We start from the raw sequence: 23,573 nt of genomic DNA, 5'->3' as shown, positions 1-23,573 counted from the left end.
AGCCTGAATAATGGGATCAGCATTTGATAAAAACTCGATTACGCCGGTAATTAACACAAATACAAAGTAATTATATCCTTAAGTGAGGACCATCGACACCCATAATCAAATTATCTGAAAAAAAAAACAATGCTCCTCCACAATGTCTTATATAGGATGTCGGTTAACCAGTATTTTCAACGGAAAAACGGAATAAATAGTGGTTGCTGTCGCAGTATGAGACGTCATAGAATGGCAAGTCTCCAGTGCTATTTAGAGAGTCAACCAGTCACCCACAATCTTAAGGATTAGTCAACTGGTCGGCACATGATGTGTACAGGTTAATAATATGTCTAATTCTAGTGCCGTAAATAGTCATTTTTAAATGTGTTAATTGTTGTTGACTCAGTTTTAAACTTTACAGTTGAATTGCTCAAAATGTGGTGAAAAAGGAATGTTGGGCAAAAGTAGCATCACATTTTGGTCTTCGATGGTTTCATAGAGAAATGTTGCCATACTTTCTGTTTTGGGACACGATGGTCCCAGAGCCTCAGGGACACATTCACGGAAAAGAAGTAAGTAAGTAACACAGTAGAAGATGAGATGGTTTAAACTGTACCAGCATTAAAGTATTGGATGGTCCTACACATCTTTCCACACACATCATACCACTCTTGTAAATGTGTAGCTGTGGCCTGGCTGTCCATTACTTCAGAGGCTCAGCCTGAGGCCAGACAGCTCACTCCGGTGAATAAGCGACCAATTTTCCGAAAAATGCTAATTTAAGCTAAACCCTGGTTGCCCAAAACGAGAACATGTGTTTGTGTTGTGTTTCAGATACAAAGTGAAAAATGCTTCCTGTGCCCCCCACCACTACCTTCTGATTTTACAGATAAATCAAGTGGATAAAAACTAGGTCTATATTAAAAGGATCTGGACATGCTCCCAGCTCTCAAACTGGCAGACCCCCACTGTGCTGCCCCACAGACCTACAAACAAACTACGGAAATGGATTACCACCATATAAAGGGCAAATGATTCACCATAACTAGGCACCTTGGTAATAATAGAAATTACTGTTTTGTCCAAAACTATTTTTGTTTGTATTTTCTCTCCCTTCCTCTCTCTTTTTTGTATTTAGGTTTTTATTATTATTTTTAACTGACATACATTGGCTGGAATTGAATCTTTCCTAGGGCCCTAAATCAGTACAGATTAAACCTTTTCAAACAAGAAAATAATTTCTCTACATATTATAGCAACGACACACTCAATAAAAAGAAGCCTCTCATAAAATTGAGCGTTGACAACTTATCGTCTCATACTGGCTCTCGTGCATGCAACCCAGTTCCATATACTTATCTTAGTGGACATAATTCAATAGACTAAAAAGCTGTAAATTGAGAATCCAGATTCCTTAATACTTCAAAAATGTGCCCTTGACATGTTGCCACCAGTCACGATCCAAATGTAGCAGGTTTCATTTTCTTAAGTAACACCATGGCAGTGACCTTAAATTCTAGAATTATGGCATTTGGTTGAAAAATGAATTAAACTGTTAATAAGACTAGAGTGGGGACCCAATTAATCAAAATTGTAACCTTTAATTCTTATACCTTTGAGCCGTCAGATTCCAGCAATACAGTTCGACTTTAGTTGAAGGTCATTTCGTTCCACAGAAAAAAAAAAAAGCCAGCAGTCCTTTCTTTGATTTATTTACTTGGAAATGCTTGTCTTTATGAAGTCAGAAATCCACCATACATTTGACTGAAATGTTTCTGTGATTTGCATTACAAAACTATGTCTGCAATATCTTCACATTAACTATTCAACCACTTAAGGACAGACAATGACACAATCTCAGTGCATCATCAGTCCATTATTAACTACAAAATGAAGTCTTAAAATATATAATTTATTTTTTCCAATTATGGAAGACAAATGGTAGACAGACAGAATGTGACCTCGACTGATGATCAATGGAGACGGGTGTCAAAGAATGTGGCCATGTGTCTGCATTTCAACCAGGGAGGTTTTAGAAACATTAATATGATGCTCAAATACTAGCGAAAACTTGTTTTGATGTTGACAAATATACTATTATTCACCTCAACAGATCGCAGATTTTTATCTTTAGTTTGGACAGAATTTAAATTTAAATCCCTGTTACGTTTCTGGCAGATCAGTATTCTACGTTTGAGTGTAAAATCACTGTCAAACTCAAAGCACTCTTAACTTATCCACAACTTAACAATGGCACAGTGTAGCCTAAGACATCGCCTGCCAAGAGCGTTACCTCACACCTTCACAAATGGAACTATACTCTTACAACACTCCACACTTAGCACACCACGTGGAATTCAATTAAACTCTCATTAAAGTTAAGTTGGAAAAGGTGTTGGCCCATTCAAGGCAGTGAAGGGCATTTATTGATGGTGCCCTCACATCTCGTTGCTACATTTAGCAGAGTTTAAAAGCAATTAATTCTCACGGCCGGTGAAAAGTAGCGGAATACCCGCCGTTCTTAACCTGCTGGACATTGCTTGTCGAAGCGCCACGAGCAGCAAACCTGCTTTGCATTATTAATGGCAAGAGGAATCTTAATGGATGGGGGATAATCAACTATCCATGAAAGCTGACATATATGCACATCCTCAACACATACAGGCATCACACATACACACCCACAAGCCTGGACATACAGACACCAGGGAAATTAAAGGCTTTGAATACGTCGGCATTGATTATTTTAAATTATTAGCCCACCTCTCTTTGGACCTTGGATGCTTTTAGCCTAAGCTTTAACACATTTACAGAGACTTATTGACTATAATTACAACTGAGTCTTGGTAATGGACACATCAATTATAAGTCGCGCATGTCTCTGGCCAAGCGTTGCTCAGGGAATCCCAATCTGGGGTCCATTAGCGTCTCTCTTGCTGGTCTGATTCTCAATCAGTCTTTACATTCACCTCAACTGAGACTGCTATTACCTGGCTGCAGCAGATAGCAGCTCTACACATTACCTGGAGCCACCATTGACTTAACCACCCTCAAGCTCATGTTTCCATTTTTGTCAATTGGTTTTATTCCTCCCTCACGTTTGAGAATTTCATGCATCAGGATTGTGGGCGGGCCTTGCACTACACTGCCCTACAAGAATTCAGCAAGAAGTCAAGAGGTCTGGATATAAGTAGCTGTTTCGAAACCAAGTCCAATCTCTTCTGATGGGTATTAATACCACCAATCGCTGTGACATGTGTCTGGGGGTATTTACCAACAATATGACCTGACAAACAACAAATGATCACCAAGCAAAAAAAGCCAAGCCACTTACCTGTATGCGTGCGAATATGTGCCAGAAAGGCCATGGAGTTGCTGCTCTTGCACACCTTGCCACAATATTTGCAAACACTGCCCTGGTTCTCTTCCCTCTCACGGTTTATCAGCTCTGTATCCTCCAGGACATACTTGTTGACTTCCCTCAATAGCTCCACATGCTTCTCCTTGATGTGGAGGAAGAGGTCTTGCTCCGAATCCAGACGAGCTGTGCACTTCATGCACTTAAAGTTTGCACCCCCATCTGGCAGCTCCTCAACGCAGTTCTTTTCAATTCTAAGGTGCGCAGCACTGTTGAGGTGCTGGTGCAAGTTGTTCTCTGTATAAAAAGACTTGCCACAAACCAAACAGTGGAAGTGTTTCTCCTTTGAGGCGTGCTTCATTGATATGTGAACATTTAGACCGTTAATTCCATCAGCCATGAATCCACAGTCTTCACATCGAATTCGAGTGCTGCTTGAAGAGGCATCTCCTCGAGCCTCCGCTTCTTTAGGATTGAGCTTCTTAACATGTGGATAATTATGTCCAAAGCTGGAGGTGGATTCACCAGGAAAGTGAACTGTAGTTTTAGATTGAAGAGTCATATCTTGAGGCATTTCCTCTGCTTGTTTTTCCGAAAGAGACTTAGCAGATACAATGCAAGCATCAAATGGGGGGGCACTTGACATGTGTTTCACACTTGCTTTCATAGGCTGCACAACTGGATCTTTCTCCTGTTCTTTTTGGTTTTGCTGTTCCGGCGTTGACACAATTAGATCTTCTGTGGGATTTTGGGTCAATTCTGACTCATCTGGCTGGGAGGTTTCTGGATGAGAGTCTGGTTCAGCACCTACTGTTACTGTGATGATTTCCCCTGTATTGTCATCATCCACATCTTCAGTGACACTACTCCCATGTCCACCAAATTCTATGGGACCAGATGGACTTGAAATATGCTGCCCATCTTCCTTTTGGTTTGCATCTGCATCACCTTTGACTTCTCCTTCCGAGACAAGACTGTCAGTTTGTAGTTTGTCTGGCTTTGTGGGCAGCTGATTGGCTCTGGAGTTTTTACCCTCTTGGGTGTCCATGTACACGTCTCTTTTCTGCTTGTGCTTCTCTGTGTTGGCATGGCGAACCATGTCACGGCTTGTTACCGCATAATAGCTGCAAGCTAAACAAACATACTCAAACTCGTTGGTGTGCTTTCTTTTGACGTGTAAATCAAGAGAGGCCATTGTCTGAGCAACAAATTCACATTGGCTGCAAGGATGAGCACTTTCAAATTCAAACATTTGCTGATTTGTGTCGGACGAAGTTTGTTCCACACCACTTTGTTGTTTGGAATCAGAACTTTCAGACTTCTGCTCATCCTTGACTGTTGTAATCACAGCATTTGCTTCGTGGACTGGTGAGGCCGTCGTTGCAGGGACTGAGATAAATGTATGTTGTTTACTAGCAGGATTGACATTTGATCTCTGATTAATCTCTGTCCGTTTGAGATGTTTTCTTGTGACACAGTGGCGATCCATGTCTCCTTTGGTCACACAGTTGTAGCTGCACAGATTGCAGGTATAAGCATACTGCTTGCTGTGTTTACGACGAACATGGACACTGAGGTTAGCTGCGGTGGACACAACTAAGCCACAGAACTCACAAGTGTTCGTGGACTCGTGTTTTGGTCTTCCCTGCTTCTTTTTAGGAGGTTCATTTTCCACTTCATCATTTTCAGCCAGACTGGCATTCAGCGCTTCTTCAGAGTCAACATCTTTCTCCGACATAGCATTTGCACGCGTCACATCAGGAGAAGCCCCATGAGACATAAGGACAACCTCGCCAGCGCTGCTTCTGCTAACCCTTTCCACAGATTCCTCAAACTCAAGAGACTTTGGCTGTGGATCCTTATTGAGCTGCAGCTTGTGGCTCTCTGACGACAAGTGTCTTTTCATCCAGCCAGCTGTTGCTGTGAAAAAGTTACATAGTTTGCAACGATGCCAGTCAATATCTGGGTGGTGAACTTGAACATGGTTTTCTAGTAGTGCCAGGGAGCTGACTGTGACCTCGCAGTTGTCACATTTCAGCTGGAAGCTGCTGTGTGGTCGCTTGGAAGCTACTTTTGTTGGGACCCCCACAGTGCTCGCAGAATCCTCTGTTTCATCTTCATCCTCCTTCATGTCCTCATCAGTATCAACTAAAAAACAGAAACAATATTTTCTCTTTCATAAGAACCACTGAACAGTTTTCACATTGATTTAGGGCTGCAACAACTAATTGGTCTCCAGCGGAATCATGTGTCAATGAGTCGTGATGTGACTCATTTTAATGCACGCGGTAGTAGCATAATCCGCAGTAAGAGGAGACATGGCTAATGTTCTGAGAGCTCTGCAACAAAAAACACCAAAAGCATGGAAACACTCAACTACTATTCGACTAAAGTGAGACGCAACATTTGCCAAACCTACCAATGTGGGCCATTAAAATGTAAGTTTCAAAGCAATATTTAACTATATGCAAGTGTTAGCCACAATTTACAGGTTTTTTTTGTGCCAGCGCGTGAGTTAACCAGTGCACGCCATAGGCCAACTTATCAGCTCATTGTTAGGACAGTCTGTGAGTAGTCAACTATCAAAATGTTCATTAATTGAAGCCCTACTTCAAAGAGCCCACCACCAACTCTTACTTATAACATCAAATGAAAACAAAAATTACCCCGCCATTTATTTTCTTTTACAACTTTACGGACGGTAAAATGGGGTTTAGATATGTACAATACTTACATGTCAATTGGGTGTCTTTGCTATGGTATCTCTGGACATGAACATCTAAGGGAGCTTTGTCCCGAAACTCTTGCCCACAGTAGTTACAGGAATGGAACACCTTCGGTTTGGGTGTGCGCTTGCTGATTCTTCTCTCTGGTGTACCGGCTTCCTCTTGATGTGTCAGCTTGTTGGATGCCACGTCACATTTCTTCAAGATTACAACAGGCTCACCTTGGTCAACCCCAAGGCGTGACTGTTTTTTGGGGAGCAGTTCAGCTTTGCTGACAGCATCTATATCTACAGTAGGATCCATCTCCTCACTGACCTTACGGTGCTTCTTGACAGAGTGAATCTTCAGTGATCTCTCTGACTTCGCTACAAAACCACAGGCAGTGCAGGTGAGAATCTTTGTCATGGAATCTGGTGGCTGCTCCTCATCTTGGTCTTCTTCCACATTTTCAGACTTGGGAGATGCTATTTGAGTATCTGCTATTGATTCCTCCATAGCTTCATGATCTTGCTGCTCACTTAGATCTGTGCCTTTTTCTGGTATGGTGTCCATTTCTTCATTTGGCTTCAGCGTGTCATCCATAGCATGTCTTGAATTACTTTGCACTGTATAAGATGGCTATAATGGAGTGGCTCACAAGCCTAATTAAAAGGCAGAAAACAAAGAATATGTTTACTACTTAGTTAATGTGCATTGAACACATCAAATAAACATAAGAATATAGAAATAAAATATAAGTTTTTTTTTACTGTTACTATGAGTCTATTACAAATCTAGACGAAAACAGCAGGCCCTCGGAGTCATTGACAGCTAAATATCGCCATCTAGTGCCAATATTTTAAAACTTCTTTTAGTACATATTTCATTAGATTTTTGGTTATGATAATAACGATATATATAATAACGATATATATTTACAATGAGTATGCAAGACCCGCACGCCAAAATTCACCTTCTCAAATATCAGTACTTGAGCTGCGGGATTTCATCCGTATCAAAATGTCGAAATATAAGAAAGATCATAATCCAAAGGATTTATATTAAGTATTTCCACCTAAACCTATCTGTTGAATCCTAGGCACAAGACAAAAAAATTCTCAAAAACGCAGGCAGCCAATTAGATCTTAAAATTGAAGTTGTCTCATAATGTTTTTATAAATCTGAATCAAACACAAAATCCCATAATGGCATAATATAAGTTGGAAATGGGACGTCATACAAACAAAAGAAACGACCTGAAAAGCATAATAAAACGACCGTTGGTATTTGTCAACGTTCTATAAACTAAGTTTCATTACGGAAACAACATGTCATGGGGTTGATGTGTTGTGTGCGCTTATGTTTTTGGACCACTAGTTTTGGAAGCACGGCTGAAATGAAGGCGTATTTCATCACCGCTGCACGTAACCCTGGTTAAACATCAACAACAATCTCTGGGCGAAATGTTACTTCCCATTTCATACGCTACATCGGATCAACCGCCTTCCGTAGTCAAGAAGTACCGCAAAGTTGCCGCAAGACCTCTCTCAATTTCCCTATTGGAAGAAATGTCTACTTCTGTGAAAATAAAATGAAGTGTCAACACCGCCCGTTTATTGAACATAGAAACACTGAACTCAGTGTGGTTGCTCTGGCTTTACTGCTGACTAGCAACATGTACAATGAGTGACGTGCAGCTAAACCAGTAATGTTGCTCTAATTTTGTTGGGGACCAATCACGGAGCCGTATAGGCGGGTCTTATTTCTCCCAGCTTGGGGAAACGACGGCGGCACAGTGGCCCAAAAAGAAGGCTAACACATAGCCACGAAACTGTCAAATATACGACGAAGGCAGGGTGTAAAACGCTGCCAGGGAATTAGATACAATTTCTTGAGATTACAATGTCGCCGTAGGTGCACGAAACCGGGTTGGAAAACGGAAACGTACCTCTGTTTTTACGAATGTTTCCACGGTCCGCGCTTTTGCTGCTAGACACAAATGGCGCGCCGTAGCAAGAAAGTGACGTCACAAAGAAGGCGCCTGTTTCTTTCGAGACCAGCAGGTTTGGTCACGTGACGCTTGTAAAGTCCGCGTGAAATACAAACAGATGAATAAAGGTATACTAAAAACCATATAAAAATTAACTAGTGTGTTATAACAATAATAATAACAATAATAACAACAACAACAATAATAATAATAATAATTATTATTATTATTATTATTATTATTATTATTATTATTATTATTATTATTATTATTACTAAATGCTAAAAAGAGAGTCTGGATGTGTATGTGTCCATGTGTATGCACTATATCACACAAATAATTGGAATGTACAGATGAGGAAAAGAAAGAAATATTTCAAGACTCTCACAGTTCAAGAGTGGTAAATAGAATTCTCTTATTACGACCATACATGTTTGTGTGCCCAAATACAGACACACAGTGGAATATTTTCAGAATTAAATGGGTAATAACGTGAGTGTACATTATTTAATTGGTTGATTTCACTGGTCCTCTTAAGATGGTCTATAAATGGTCAATGTACTGTAAAGACTTTCTCTGTTCGCTCTTATATTCTTTATATTGTCATCAATAGTGTGTTTGACTTATTCGAAATCAGTACCTGAAGTCTTTTCCTCTTCTCATCAGGCAACCTCTCAGTCTGCAAGACTGCCTCACTCTTGTTGTACCACGAAATGTTTTACACAAATTCCAAAGTACGTCCTCACTGCAGATGAGAATGGGCATCTATGGGTCTCAACAGACAAAAGCCTTGCAGGACAATGATGGAACACAAATCAAAATCCGCAAAAAAAAAAAAAAGCCTCTTCAGTAGAAATACTTGTGTGTGCATCTTTTGGGAAATATTAGATACGATTTCTCAAAATAAGGCTTGATAAACAACCTTTAGATTTGTTCCTCCTGGCCCTTTAAGAATTCACCATGTATATCCACTATTAACTTCATACAAAGACTGAAGATGGATTAAAGTGCCAGCATTAATTGATTACGCTGTCTGACAGGTCAGTAGGTGATAAACGATACTGTCTGCGATGAATACACAGTTTACTTTTGAATTCATTTTCTTCAATTCATCACAGTCAAAATTATGTGACATGGTTGGAAACACCCCCCTCCTTCGTGCCTATTTCATTAGTCATCATCAGTCATGTTTCTCTATTACCTGTCTATTAAGAGGGAGGGGGCGGGTGGTCACTGACTTTCTCCCCTCTGCATTAAGCCCTCATGTTTTTCTCAAACTTTACTGGTCTCTAATGTGTAGACATGTTGTTCAGATTTATTAGGGATTAATCCGATCATAATAAGAAGAAATAATAATCACGCTCTATCAAATAACAAATCTTCACAGTCAGCTTCATCGGTATCATTCCATTGAAGTTAAACATAGCAAGCCAAGTGTTTTCCTGAAATATCCATGCAAATATCAAGACAAGCATTGCACACAACACTTCAATAGTTGCTTATATGTCTATAACATGAAATTGTTGAAATGAAGTGATGATTATGGTTTTTTGATGCAAAGATGAAACGGATGAGGTAGAGATGAACTTACTGAGAAGACAGAGGTGTGCCAAATCAATACATAGCCATCACATACATTATGTCTGGCTATTTTTATTCAACCTACTGTATTTTCAAAGCCTGAAAAAAGCCACCATGACCGTCTCCTGCTTCCGATCATCCCTTGCTACAATCCACAGAGGAGTCCGGTGAATTGACGATGTTACTGAAAAATGATCAATGACAGACCATTCTGTTTTTCGTATAAGTAGTTGATTGTTTCCTGTGATGTGCTGATATATTGTCCAAGAATTTTGTCTCCGCGTCAAAAATATACTTTCCATCATCACCGCAATTTGCCTTGGCTAAGCATGGGGAGTCTATTTTCACACGAAACATTTTTAACTTATACTGTAATCTTACCAAAGCTTCTGTGCATAGTCATTCTAAGGTGCCACTGTAAATGTGTTTTTCAATGTTATTCTCCATTCAATGTAAACGATCGTCATCCGCTTTTAATTAAATTATCACAGTCGAAGAAAATTGCGTAATTACACGACATGTATTTTTATGCTTTGATTTATTTTTTTTTCACCAAGGTCCATACTTGTCCACTAGAGGGAGGAACCTACCCACTTCATCCACTACAATCTTCACCCGGTTCCCACAGCTTGACCTGCTACTGTCGCCTCAAATGACGGTTTGCCCGCTGTTGCTCACACTGTTTTGCTATATTAAGCGTGTTTTAAAGAAAGGTTGTTTTCTTCTTTAGGCACTATGAAAACAAGAGAACAGTAGCCACATTTTTGGTGGATATGGTCATATAATGTTAACCTTTGATTGATTTTTTTTTTTTCACTCACGATAATGAAACCAGCGGGCGACACCCAGTTAAGGAAATTTTTGCTGGTAGGATTTGAAAAGATAGGATGTGAACTCTAATTTGGTAAAGGTTAAAAAATCGTATTCAAAACTACATTTAATATTTGGCAAGATTTGATGGAAAATGTTGGCAATTTGGCAAATTGACTGACTTATCGTTGTTGTTGTTGTTTGTTCCTTTAACAGTGTCAGCATATGGAAAATGAAGTAGCTTATTTATGTAGGGTAAGACAGACAACAACAAGGTGACAGATTATTTTCTCTTTTTTTTTTTCTTGGAAAAATCATGACAACATAAAGAAGATGAACAGCAGTAAGTAGGTCCAGTATCAATGCCTCTGAGTCTTAGATCAGTGGGAGTAACTGTGGAATTAACCGGGTGATCTCCTTGGTTTTCTGGCACCAAACTCAACAACACATGTAAACCACACAGCTGGAGGACGTTTTCTCAAGGGCTCCTTTTTTCTCCCTCTGTCCGTCACCTCTCAAACGCCCTCCCTGTCTGTCCTCCCTGTCCTTTCCTAGAAGCATGATCTCACACCACATTAGCAGAAGATTTCACCTGGGGAGCGAGAGTGTGCGCTCTTGAGTCTTGCATCTCTCTTTGGATGCCAGAGAGACTGGTGGATGACGAAGGGGAAAAATAAGCATGGTATTTAATTAAACGTTTAAGCGGCTATGCGCGGAGGAAAATGTAACAGCTTTCAACTGACTTGCCAAGATTTCAACTTCACTAGAAAAGTGAACAAAATCCGAGCCACTGAGTCGGTGATGCTGGTACCCAAAACCCCATCTGCATGTTAAACAAAATATATCGCATGAATTTACTTTTTAAGAAATTGAGACAAACAACAAATAAAGTTCATTATAATCACGATGGTAATAATTTTCTTAGGTCTTACTGTGTTATTGAGAATGATCTTGCTGAATTCTGACTTTACAAGTCCGTTTCTTCATTCACAGACCTGACTTCAATGCAGTCTTTGTATGGACTCGTGGGAGTGTCCTTGAAGAAGAGGCTGCTGTTAACAAAACCATCAAGTATAGTAAGCAGAACCTAAAGCATTATGACTACGGCAAGTGATCTAAACATCCTTGAGGCTCAGATTTATTCCGTGTACTACACCAGCCAAACAGCTGTGACTTTAATGTTAGTGTCTGTAACAGCCCACCCAAAGAGGATATAGATGAACTGAGGTGTTTACATCAATTTATAGGTGTCCTTAATACATTCATAAATTACTATAACATTGTATAAGCAGTGAGTGTTAACTGCTTATATGGTCATACCAGGTGGTTAAGGAGCACATGATAGGTATGATCAGGAAGGATGTGGAGGTCGATGAGGTGAATGGAGAAGCCCATGGTGGGATTTTCCCCCAAAAAAGTGTATAAAAGCAGCAAAATTTAAGGAAGTCTGGTAACTACTCTGTTTATATTTTCTTTGCAGGCTTCAGTAATGGCATCCAGGGGCGTTTTACACGTGCATGAAGGTGATTATGGTGTCATGACGTCTGCTGGTGTTAGGGCTGGACCTGCAAAATGATTCGAAAAAAGCACAGAGGCCCCTCTTTAATGCACTCGCCTACAAGGAGACTGAAAATATACACAGTCATACATGGCAAAGCTGTCCTCCGAGTGGAGGCCTGCGTTTGGCAGAGACTTTTTGACCCTTTTAACAGCTGTAAAGCTGTAAATCCACGTCTTTGGTCTTCTATTGATCAACCCCAACTGTACTCATTTATTGCTACTATTAACATGTGATTTTAGACATAAACATTGCTTTAATTCTCATTTAAAAGCTTTCAAATGAGCAAAACCTTGATCGAAAATGAATTGTGGTGAAGGAAGTCACATGAGTTCTCAGTTCAGTTGGACACAGGATGCAGAGCCATACAGTTGAATGAATTGATTTAAGTTTCAGAGATGTCAAACATAAAGGTCTCAAAGAATGCAGTTGATTTATTCAGATGTTATTTATTAAACTAAAAGCATTTTTTGTTAAGCGTCTCAAATATTGATGCTGAGAGTCAACATTGTCATTGAAGAGGGAAAGAGATGCTGCAAGAAGAAAGAGGAATGAGGCAGTATCTTTTATCCTGCGGCGAATAATTTTATCACGAATGAGGAAACACAACAGGCAATCGTCTAGTGGAGAAGTGAAGGAACACTGAGCAGATCTGATGCTTGCCAAAATCCCTTCAGTGTCTCAAAGGCACTGTTGATGAGCCTTGGTGAGGTGCTCAGTCTTGCATAAAACACAAAAGCCAACTTAGTACTGTCTTACTGTCTCGGATGCCTCAAACCTGTTGAAGTGCCCTCTCTGCAGTTCACATCCCCAGACTGCCCTAGGAAAACCATGGCATTCCGCTGTGTTGTCCGCCTGGAGACCTGCAGCAGAGACCACGCGGAATTTCAGTGAACAACAGGACTCTGTGAAAGCACTTATTTCACACGTATTTTGGATTCCAACAGACTCACATGACTTTAACGTTTTGGGATGTATTCAGATATTGATGTTAGTCCCACTGTCCTTCCACATCAAGCCGTACACACACAGCTCCTCTGGATTAGAAGAGGAAATATGTCATATTCCAACTGCATCAGCACCCTCCTCTGCACCGTTCGACACCCTGCCGCCATTCAGTGGTAGAACTGAGGAATAATATCCCTCCCATCTCTGACTGGTTAGTGAAAACGCTACATAAGTAGGAAGCCCATCAACCAGGATGATGTTGGAAGCTGTTTGAAGGTGGTGTTCTAAAGTGTTGACTGAAACATAGATATGAATTGTCATATTCACCAGTACTGCTGCCGCCATTTATGACAATTACAAACTGTTAATACCAGTAATTTTCCAAGTAGCTTTTTCCTAGTGCCTCAGCCCTGGTGCCTTGAGTGATAAAGGCCTTTTGCAAAAGATGAATTATTGCGGCACATTGACAAAATAACACCATAATAAAAAAAAGATCAAGACACCCTCAGGACGTCTGGATGGTTAAATGAAGTGAATAAGCAATATTGTACCCTCTAAAATCAGATATTAAGGTTTTCTTTCTGCTCCACAGGTCTGTAAAACAAATGCAAGATGTTAACCACAGGCAAAGATGAATCAGCGATGAGGCAAATGCACATTTTATTAATCAAATTGAACATTAAACAGTAACAGTCTCCACCCATGACATAGCTAAGTCCATTACACACCCGTAAGTGATCCTTTGATCTGCCATAGATCGGCGAAATAATGAAGCTATAGTGATGTATCCCATCCAGAGGTGTTGTGATTAGAGGTGGGATGCCTTTAAAAACAGTCACATGTGTTTAGTCATCATACTGCATTCAGGCACAATGTGTGAGGCTTGAATTAACAGCAGCTGTCGTGTCTTCCAGGTACTATCCCTCTCTCTCTCTCTCTCTCACTCTGTTGTTTCTGTTTTTCTTTGGCATGTGTGATCAATTTTTACCCAACTAGGAGCCAATGAATGCCATTCCATGTTCCTTTACATCTTCTGGTTTTGAACAGATGTGATCCATTGTGATATTGCGTCATGGGAATCTACGTAAAAAAGGACCATGTGTCTTTTAAAGCATAGACGTCTGCGATTGTCTCCTCTGCTGAAGGATTTTTTGATTCCCAAATTTCTGGCATGCATTATAGAAGGGAGGCGAAAAGAGGCTGAAGAGAGATGAGGATCGATGAATGGGTGTTACATACACAAAGATCTGCTGAAGAAAAGGATAGACTACACCCTCCAGAAATTCAGCCAGGAGGCAGTTTCAAGACGGAGATTTGCTTGTTTTCTCACAAATAAAAGGTTGATTGCTGAAGTGCTTTCATTGTAGTTACATTTCTTTAGATTCGCACATTATAAGGGCCAATGAACCATTTGTCGCAGAGCTCTACAAGGTGACAACTGAGAGGAATTAGGGATCAAACTCTCTCTCTCTCCATAGCTCCAGGGTTTTAAACCAAAACAAAGTCAGCAGTGTTTCATGTGTGTTTTAAATCTAAACAGCAGTTGTTTGGATAGATCATCACTTTTTCACCAGCAGCAATCCGGGTAAAATGTGGTTCTGATACTTCCTTGGGAAGCACCCATCAGAAACTGTGATGTGGTGATCAGGATTTCAACTCGTCCTGATAAGGAATCAGGGAGCTCAAACAGCTCAACATGGAGCTTTACAGTTTTTAGTTGCGGTGATGGCGACACTGATAGATTGAGACTAAATCTATCACTCACAATTCTGACTCAGACACGAGTGTTTATTCCTCAAGAGGCACCACAGCTGTTTTGGCAAGTTCAGAGGTGAAGACAGCTCCCACAGCACATTCTGGCTTCAGTGCTCCGCACAAACTCAGTGTTTCTGCATTCTGCACTGAAGTCAGTGCAGGCGCCATTTATCTTAGTGCCAGTGGGTGGAGTCTCTCCAGCCCATCTCCAACTGCAAAGAAAGGGACACAAACAAATTGATTGCAGATAAAATATGCAGCAATGCAAGATTATTTAGAGTTAAATAAATAATTCATGCAGTGCATAAATCTTACACCAAACAATAAACAATATATTGCATTATGTCATTAAAAAAAGACGTGTGTTTACAGCTGAACTGCATAGGACACAGTAAAAAGAAGAAAAAAAGTATACATCCACGTGTCAGACTAGATAATGACACTGATGCAATAACTGGTGACGTTAATAAAGAAGCTTATTGTTATTTATTTGACTTATTAGACTCCATAGAAATCCAGAATAGACAGGTCAGCATTTGGTCTCTGTTTGTGAGAGGAATCAATAGATACAGACCTTTAAGTAATGCTGTGTATGAACTGAGTATATATATTTCTCACGGTTATCTTCACATTTATTCTCAGGTTTCAGCTCAGATCAGAAGCATTGGTCACTTCATAGATTACACAGACAGCATTGATGGAGATGAATATAATCTGACATTAACATTATTTTCAAGTGTTCATCAAAATACAACCACTCTTTAAAGGTGACCTGGTGACCCACCTTTTCTGACTTACTTTTTCCTTTGGGGAACACATATTAACTATTATTAAAATAATTACTTCCTTATTTAGGTTTAATACTACTGTAATTATGCTGTTGTTTAGAATGAACATTCGTTGACTATTCTGGGGTAAAATCCAGTTAGACTAACCAAGACATGAATCAATACCATATAATCATTAATTCATATGATGTGAATACACATAATAAGAAAATGTGTTTTATTGAGAGTAATAAATGTTCCCCAATCTAAAGTGTGGCAACATTTGTTTTTAATGTCCTTTGAAGTCTTCCTCTTCATGATGCAGTAAGTCCCTCATCATGATGGTGCTGTGGTTTGAGACAATGCTTTGTAAGGTTCTCCTGCATCTGAAATGTCATCGGACGAGACGTTACAGCTCAGCTCAGAACTCACTTCCTGATTCATTGTGCAGTGCAGAATAGATGTATCTGCATTGGACCACATCGGCCATCAACACGTGATTTAAGTGTGTCATAAACACTGCTGCCTCCTCGCTCACGAAGTTTGGTATGTGAGTGGTGGTGACGTCATCAGTCCTTCGTCTCCTGTCAAGTGTTTGTACTTCCTGTGAGCTGTTCCTGAGTGCAGCTCTCAACAGAGGTGGGCTTAAGGTTTTTAGAACAGAGTATTATTTAAGCAGAGTTTTGTGCAAACAGTAATATACTGCTGTGTTCCATAGGGATCCATACGTCCGCTTCCAGCTATAGGCCATAATTGTGTATTTACATTTTGTTTAATTAGATAGTGAAAAAATAATAAGTGAAAGATAACGAAAGCCCTCTGCTGAGCCTGCCATTTATTTTATACATATTCCTCGATACAATTAGCCTATGAAATATATTTGAATTCCGGACCTTGATCACACAGTAGGAGCAAAGAAAAATGGGAGCTTGTACTCTCTCTCCACGCCTGAGAGTGACGAATCCCTCAAACTATTTGTGGCTCCAGTGAGACCTGCGATGATGAATGGTTTAGAGACAGTAGCTCTGACACACAAACATGAAGCACAGTTCGAAGTGCAGATGATGCTCTGGTCGCATCTTTGACAGTGACTAGCAAGGACTGAATGAGAAGTTAAAGTTAGGCAGGCAAGACTAGCACATTCCTGGTCCAAAGTGTCTTGACAAGATGAAACAGGAGTAAGCCTTCCTTGTTCACCCATTCTTCAGCTTTCAACTTGATCAGATGGTTCCCCTGGTACAGCATTTCCACACGCTGTAAGGCTTAAGATATGGGGTGGAGATCCCTAAGGTTCCTCTCTTGAAATACGACTTCCTGTCACTTGGTATATATAGTGCTTTTTGTGATCATGAACGAGACTCACAGTCCCGAAGTAAGTTTATGAGCTACTGTATTAACCAAGTGATGCAGTACAACACATTATCACTCCAAAAGTGATAATAGTGACTATGTGTCCAATGTGCACCCAGAAGTCAGTCTTCCATGTCGCATGCAGAACCATAGGTTTTTAGATAGAGCACAATGTTCCCCCCCCAAGTGATGCCCCCAAAAGACGGGCTGGGCTCTCTACAACGTTGGTGTCAGTTGGCTACCCGCCTTGCTGATGGTGCCATGTAGGATGCAAATACCTAAGAATGATGTGGAACATCTGGTTCAATTGAATGGTGTCTCAACGAGACTAGCACACTCAAAATGAGATGAGACCACGAGGGATGAAAAATGTCATAAAATGGAAGTACCTGGTGAAAGAAGAAGACCACTTGAAGAGGATGGGAGGAATGACTAGAGAGGATGCACAAGAAAGGCTCAGGTGGAGGAGACTGACCAAAGAAAGAAGAAGATGAGAGCACAAGTTCGAACAGTCAAAAAGATACATCTGAAAAGCCCCATTGAACTTTAGAGTACCTGTCTGGGTCATCAAACTCTCCATCTTTATTTTATTTCTTATGCGAGTTTCAATTGATGTGTAACAAATGTCTCTTGTGTTGCTGTAATATCTTTCACTCCATTTCAGGAAGTCCACAGGAGTGAATCCAAAATCCTGTTACTTGTGTTACAGGTCAATGATACATGAAGAGCACTGCCATGGTGAGATGTTATTGCTTCTTGATTTGATCAGTTCCTCTCAGAGGAGGAAAGGAGGTGGTCTTTGGCTCTGGCTTTCATTCGTGTCTCCCTTTATTATATCACACCTCCAAAATATCTGAGGAGATATGAGGTATTTGAGAGGTAACTGGGTCCCAGTCTGAAGCTACATTTGGCGTTGTGCTACTATCAAATCAAATGTCATTGTTTTGCTTCTACTTCTAAGTCGCTACAATGGTGCTTTTAGATGTTATTATCGTCCTTAAACTGCAGATTGCTGTGATGAATCATGTGAAGCCCAATCCCCTCACACACCATTGAAGATCTCCTCTCAATTAAATGACAGTTTATTGCAGTGTGTATACCAAACATACAAGGGTGGGTAGCGTAGCGGCTGTTTAGGTTTAGAGTTGCCATGGAGACACAGGATTCAGTGATACTTTGCTCCAGATGTTCCAGCAATAAGGGAACTTCCTAGTTCAAAATGTTGTGAAGTGTGTGTTTACTTGCATGCATGAGTTTATGTGTTTCTCAGAAGCTCAAAATGCTCATCAGCTGTAACTCCACCAAAAGCCCATTTTCAGACCCCTCCCTGCAGCCAACATGAGCAGTTGGGTTGGATCACAGACACGTGCGCGCACACACACACACTCACGTTGACAAAAGGAGGTTTTGTGAGAAACTGAAACTGGACTACTGGGATGATCTTTTCTTCGTCATACGGGTTTCATGTGTTTTCTCTCTAATTCATGCTCATTCAATGCTGACTTTAATTTCCTTTAGTCTGCCTCAAAGATTTATGGGCAAACTTGTCATTCTCTTCGCTTATTTCCAAGCACTTATTGTTCCCGCTCTGGAACCAAGACCAGAGTTTCAGCCGCGAGATCCCAGGCTTCAAAACGACAGTTGTGGATGTAGAATTTGTGTAACTTTTAGAAACAGAAATAAAAGCAATTCATACACACATTTGGCATTTACCGGAAGGAGAAAGTGAAAGTTAATACTATCCACAATGTGGTCAACCCACTGTTGAGTTCAGAAATAGCATCTTTTTCTAGGTCTGACGGGTTCTGAGGATCGGCAGTGATGGAGTGCTGCACTAGGTTGGAGAGCTGAGTACACTGGCGGTGAAGACCGATGACTGGCTGAAGCAAATACGGTCACTGCATGATGCAATTTCTGGTCTTGCGGTCTCACTCTCACTGCATGATGAAACATGATGATTCTCTTGTGGTCTTTTGCTCTTCGGCTTTGTGCGCGCTTCCTCACGTAACAGTTCTTTATCTCTGTCAGAGTTTGCATCTCCTTATTTTAAAATGCAACGTTTCCTCATCAATATTGATATATCTTTCATACCTGCCAGCCACAATCTTAAAAGTCATGGCGGACTGGAATCCTTTTTTGGAATTTTATTATGTTCTGTCACCAATAAAGTGAAACAAAAAAGACTTGTGATTTGAGCGTTTTCAATCATTTATGCTGTACTATCAACAGTTCAGTGCGATACATATTATTTCAGGCTGCTATTTTAAGAATGTGACTTTGAGGTGCCGTTGTTTAGGCTTTGCTTCATGCCAACAGTGCCTCTAACTACATAGCCGTCTATTGTAGTAAATCAAACACATGATGCGCTCTGCGCAAGCAACTAATCTGTTTGCGGTGTTTAGTACGTACAAAAAAGTAAATCATCATATCAAACCACCACATTTACATTAACATTTATGACTGTTACGCATTGTTGGTTATCTTGTGTTATCTGTTATCTTCAGTCAGGCTTAGTTAGTTCTTCTTGTTAGTTTGAACTTTCCTTTATCTTGTTCTCATTCACTTTTGGATTTATTTGAGTGCAGTTTTGTCTTGTCTTGCTGTGTGGATCTTGTCTGTGTCTGTGTCTCCAAGTCTGCATCACGTCATGTCAAGTTAAGTCAAGTCAAAGTCAAGTCCTCGTAATTACAAGTAACATCCAACTTACGACTTGCTCGACTTATGACCACCTGTACTTTCGACCACGGCCAGCAAATGCTTTTTTTTTTTTTTTTTTTCAATGTTTGGCACTGCGGCACGTAGCGTAGCCTGGCATTGCGTACGACAGTTACGGCAGCACAGTATTCCAACATCTCACTCTCACACAGCGATCTACCACTACAGTAGTACCTACAGTATAACCCTTGCGTCGGCCATTTTGAATGGCATTCAACTTACGTCCAATCTGACTCACGACTGTTTGGTCGGAGCTGATCCCGGTTGTAAGTCGGATGTTACTTGCAGTCACTTAAGTTCTCGCCCTTCTTTTGTGGCGCTCCATTCATTCATTGCTTTTTCCTGGATTCAAGTGTTGTGGAACACTCACGGCATCTCTTACAATTGGGTCCTAGCATAAACAGCTCTGTAACAATTACTATAAATAAACGACTTATTCATATCTGTATTAGCAGTATGTTGACCCGTAATTACTCATTATAGTATTAATGTGCTTCTTGCAAGCCTGACTATGTTTAGCAATGGAATGGTAGCTGAAAGTTCACGCTAAACAACACCATAATTACTCGCTACTAACAGTAAATAAGCCAGTATTTAGCTTATGTATAGTTAAAATGTGGACAATGTAGAAAAAACATGAATGAAATGCTGCTCATACTTTGTTGTGTAGTTGTATTGTGAATATCACTGTGAAGACAAAGTTCTAAACATCTAGTTCAAGTTAATGTGGCCAACGGGGACTCTTCCAACAGCTCAGTAACATTTAAACCATCACCCCTGCACCTGGAGAACAATAGGCTGAAGCAGATCAAGGCACTAAATCTGGATGGGAAAACCACCTCTGCTCTCTCTCACCCTCAAGTTGCACCTGGTAATTTAGCAGAAGGGTTTGGAGTAAAACAAACAGAAACGTTTACCAAAGTGAACCAAATTAACCATTAGAATTGGGTAACCGGTGATCTGCCTTGTATTTATTCAGAACATACTCCCCTTGTCTTAAAAAAGAGAATTTTAAGTTTCTTTAAATACTCAAGAGAACATGTTCTGTATCATACATTCAACTGCAGTTTGGATGGTCAGACATTACAGTCGGCAGTAGGGCCAGCAGCTTCTGAAGCTTTAGTGTTACTGTAGTTTACACTGTTAAAACCTGTGTGTCTATGTCTATGTATAAGTCCCTTCAAGGGACCACATTGTTGTTTTTTCACATTTTTCAATCATATCTCACCAACCAATTAAGTAGATTCTCTATAAAAGAATAAGCAGAGCAACACAAACTACAATATTGTGTGATGTGCCATGGTAGCAACTCAAGCATGGTTTCAGCAAATTTTAAAAAATCAATCACCCAAGCCTTTATAGCAGCTTAAACAGTTTTGTTGTCCAAACAAAATTAACTCATGCACCACCTTGGCAAGACTCAACACTGTTGCTGTCGAAATGTTCTCTCTTTCCTTTATAGCTTAGTTCTCATCATTGTTGGGAGCAAGATGAAGCTCACAGTTCTAGGAGGGTTAGGGTGTTTTTTGTGTGTGTGTTTCATCCCGGGTCAGCAGCTCCACAGGAGGACGAATTCACTGATTCTGAAATTCAGATTTATTTCAAAAGTGAAACCAATCTGGTCAGATCAGATACATCTGTAACTGTGAAATGACCTTCTCTCTGATGTCTCTTACAGTTGTTGACTAATAACAAGGATAGCATAAGTGCATGATTGAGAAAAAACGAATAAATGAATTCAAGTTTACACATGGATGCGGTGTATTAACAAGTGTGTTAATGTGTGTGTTCCGAGACAACAGCAGATATGATTCCCCCACATTCCCGGAAGCTGATTCATAGGACTGCTCATACGTAAATAATTTCCAGCTGGACTGGGTGCATCTCTTTATCTGCTCTGATGACATCTCATCCTGTCGTTCCTCGCTGGCCATCAAATCGCTTCAGTCTGCTGTGCTACCATGACATGAGAGAAGATACTTCAGACTCTGAGAGGCGACAGCGAGAAGTGTATCGTCGTCCACAGTAATTATGTGGTGGTTTTGATGTGAGAGCTGGATGGTGGGATGGATGACAAAGTAAAACAATAAACTGCTTTTCAAACCATTTCTAACACGATAAGTATAGCTGGTTTTGGTGAGATTAAATCTTGGGTAATCACATGGCAGTGGGGGAAAGTTCAGAGATTTCAACAGTGTTGGCAATGACACGCAGCGGACAGGATGAAAGAATACGCAGCCTGCAAAAATGGTCCAAACAAATTTGCAATCGCGATGGACATCCGGACTTTTACTTTCTCAGCACTTTAATGTCTGTCTGGTTTTTAAGTAGACAGCAGGTACTAAGTATTTTTTGAGTTAACCAGCACATAGTCCTGCTCAGGGTTGCAGGTCGTGCTGGAGCCTATCCCAGCAGTCATTGGGCGCGAGGCAGGAATACACCCTGGACTGGTCGCCAGTCCATCGCAGGGCACACACACCATTCACACACACACACCGAGGGGCAACTTTAGAGTGTCAGCATGTCTTTTGGGCTATGCCCCCAAAATTGTCCGCATTAACCTCTCCTGAATTCCATTTCAAGTGAGTTAATTTTGTGAGTTATTTGGCTCGTAGACAAACACAAAATCATAAATTTCTTGGCGGAAGTACTTGTGTTGAATTATCTCAGTACTTTTAACACATTTTTTTATTTCATCATTTTACAGCACAGCTTGAGGTGCTTGTCACGTTGCCAAACTGCTTTTAAAAGCTGGAATCCAACAGTCCACAGTTTCTTCATCCATTTCCAAACAATTAAAACGCTACATGGGGCATTTTGTTTTGGTAAATCCCCCATTAACTTGGGAATCTTGCTAACCAGCAAACCATTTCTCAAACCCCATATTCATTTTCCAGCTCCTAATAAGTCTTGTGTGGAATTAAATGCCGTCTTTCCGTATCTTTTTTTTTTATGTCTGTGTTGGTTTATGACGATGCTTTTAAAATGATTATTGTCACAATTCACAGGCTACTCTGATTGAGTAAAACCCCTCTCACCACAGACATAAGATTTATTATCAGTGACAAACTGAAACCACTATTGTTCTCTTTTTCTCTCACAGTTCTTGGGCTTTTTGTAGTTCCATAAAAATATCATAATTAAAATTTTATTTTAATGCTAAAAATGATGGTTTTATCAACCAGTGTTTAAGAAAAACACATTTGTTACGGATCATTTACGTGGTATTTCGTTCATAAAACTGTAACAGCTTTTGATCCAATTTGAGTTTTGACTTTAATTTAGTTCAGATCAAATCCGATTTTGGCTACACACACAGTGTAAACTAAATCTTATTACCTTCTCGATAAAGCACTTTGGGCAAAACACTACTGAAGGACTATCAGTCTGAAAATTGCAGAGTGTTTGATCATGGGTGTCACACATACAGTACATACATCTGTGATGTCTGCTCAGTGCTGCTCCTCTATTATTTGTTGACTGATGTGAGATTAAAGGCAGTTCTGAGGTCAACCAGACCAGAGAGTCTGTGGTGGTGCTCCCTGACTTGCATAAAACAAAGCAGAATTTGATGTTATGTTGTCAAGATGTGCGTGCTTAATGTTCCCCTTCATCTCAGGGCTTTCCCTGGACACAGCATTGTTTTCTGCTACAATAATTGTTTAACTTGTTTATCCCTCGCAGGCTTTTGGGGATCAAACACGGGACATCTCCCCGCCCTCATTACTCATTATTGTGGATATTAGAGACAATAAGTAACATAGGCTTCTCTGCAATGGATAAATACATAAAGGCCTGGAGTTATGACCTTGAATACATTAAAGCATTTCCTCCTCTGCAAGCCCCAATCAGTAAAAGGGGTTGTTGTTATTTTAGCAGAGTTCACTGGCTATATAGACAAGAATCCCAGTCAAAGGTGGCATGTGGTCGGTTCTACTGTTGCTGAAACAACAGCGTGCATTCCATTTTGGATAATTTATTTGAATTAGAAACCTCTGCATAGTTGATGAGGCTTCATGAAACAGTGTCCGCGTATCCAGACCCCAGAAGGTGG

At 40.4% G+C, this 23,573-nt stretch overlaps 1 protein-coding gene across 1 annotated transcript in view; it reads right to left on the bottom strand.

Moving 5' to 3' along the window:
- Positions 1–8,052, bottom strand: part of znf407 (zinc finger protein 407) — a 113,579-nt gene extending 105,527 nt beyond the window's left edge. Inside the window, exons 1-3 of the mRNA XM_053880740.1 lie at positions 7,994–8,052; positions 6,075–6,707; positions 3,317–5,488 (exon numbers count right to left, since the gene is read on the bottom strand). Coding sequence (XP_053736715.1) covers positions 3,317–5,488; positions 6,075–6,648 — 2,746 coding nt within the window. The 5' untranslated portion in view covers positions 6,649–6,707; positions 7,994–8,052. The remainder of the gene's footprint in view (positions 1–3,316; positions 5,489–6,074; positions 6,708–7,993) is intronic.
- Positions 8,053–23,573: the final 15,521 nt, after the last annotated feature.

Source organism: Synchiropus splendidus, chromosome 12, assembly GCF_027744825.2.
Source record: "Synchiropus splendidus isolate RoL2022-P1 chromosome 12, RoL_Sspl_1.0, whole genome shotgun sequence".
Classification (NCBI taxonomy): Eukaryota; Metazoa; Chordata; class Actinopteri; order Syngnathiformes; family Callionymidae; genus Synchiropus; species Synchiropus splendidus.
The sequence above is the reverse complement of the archived record's forward strand: the minus strand, read 5'-3'. Positions and strand labels throughout refer to the sequence as shown.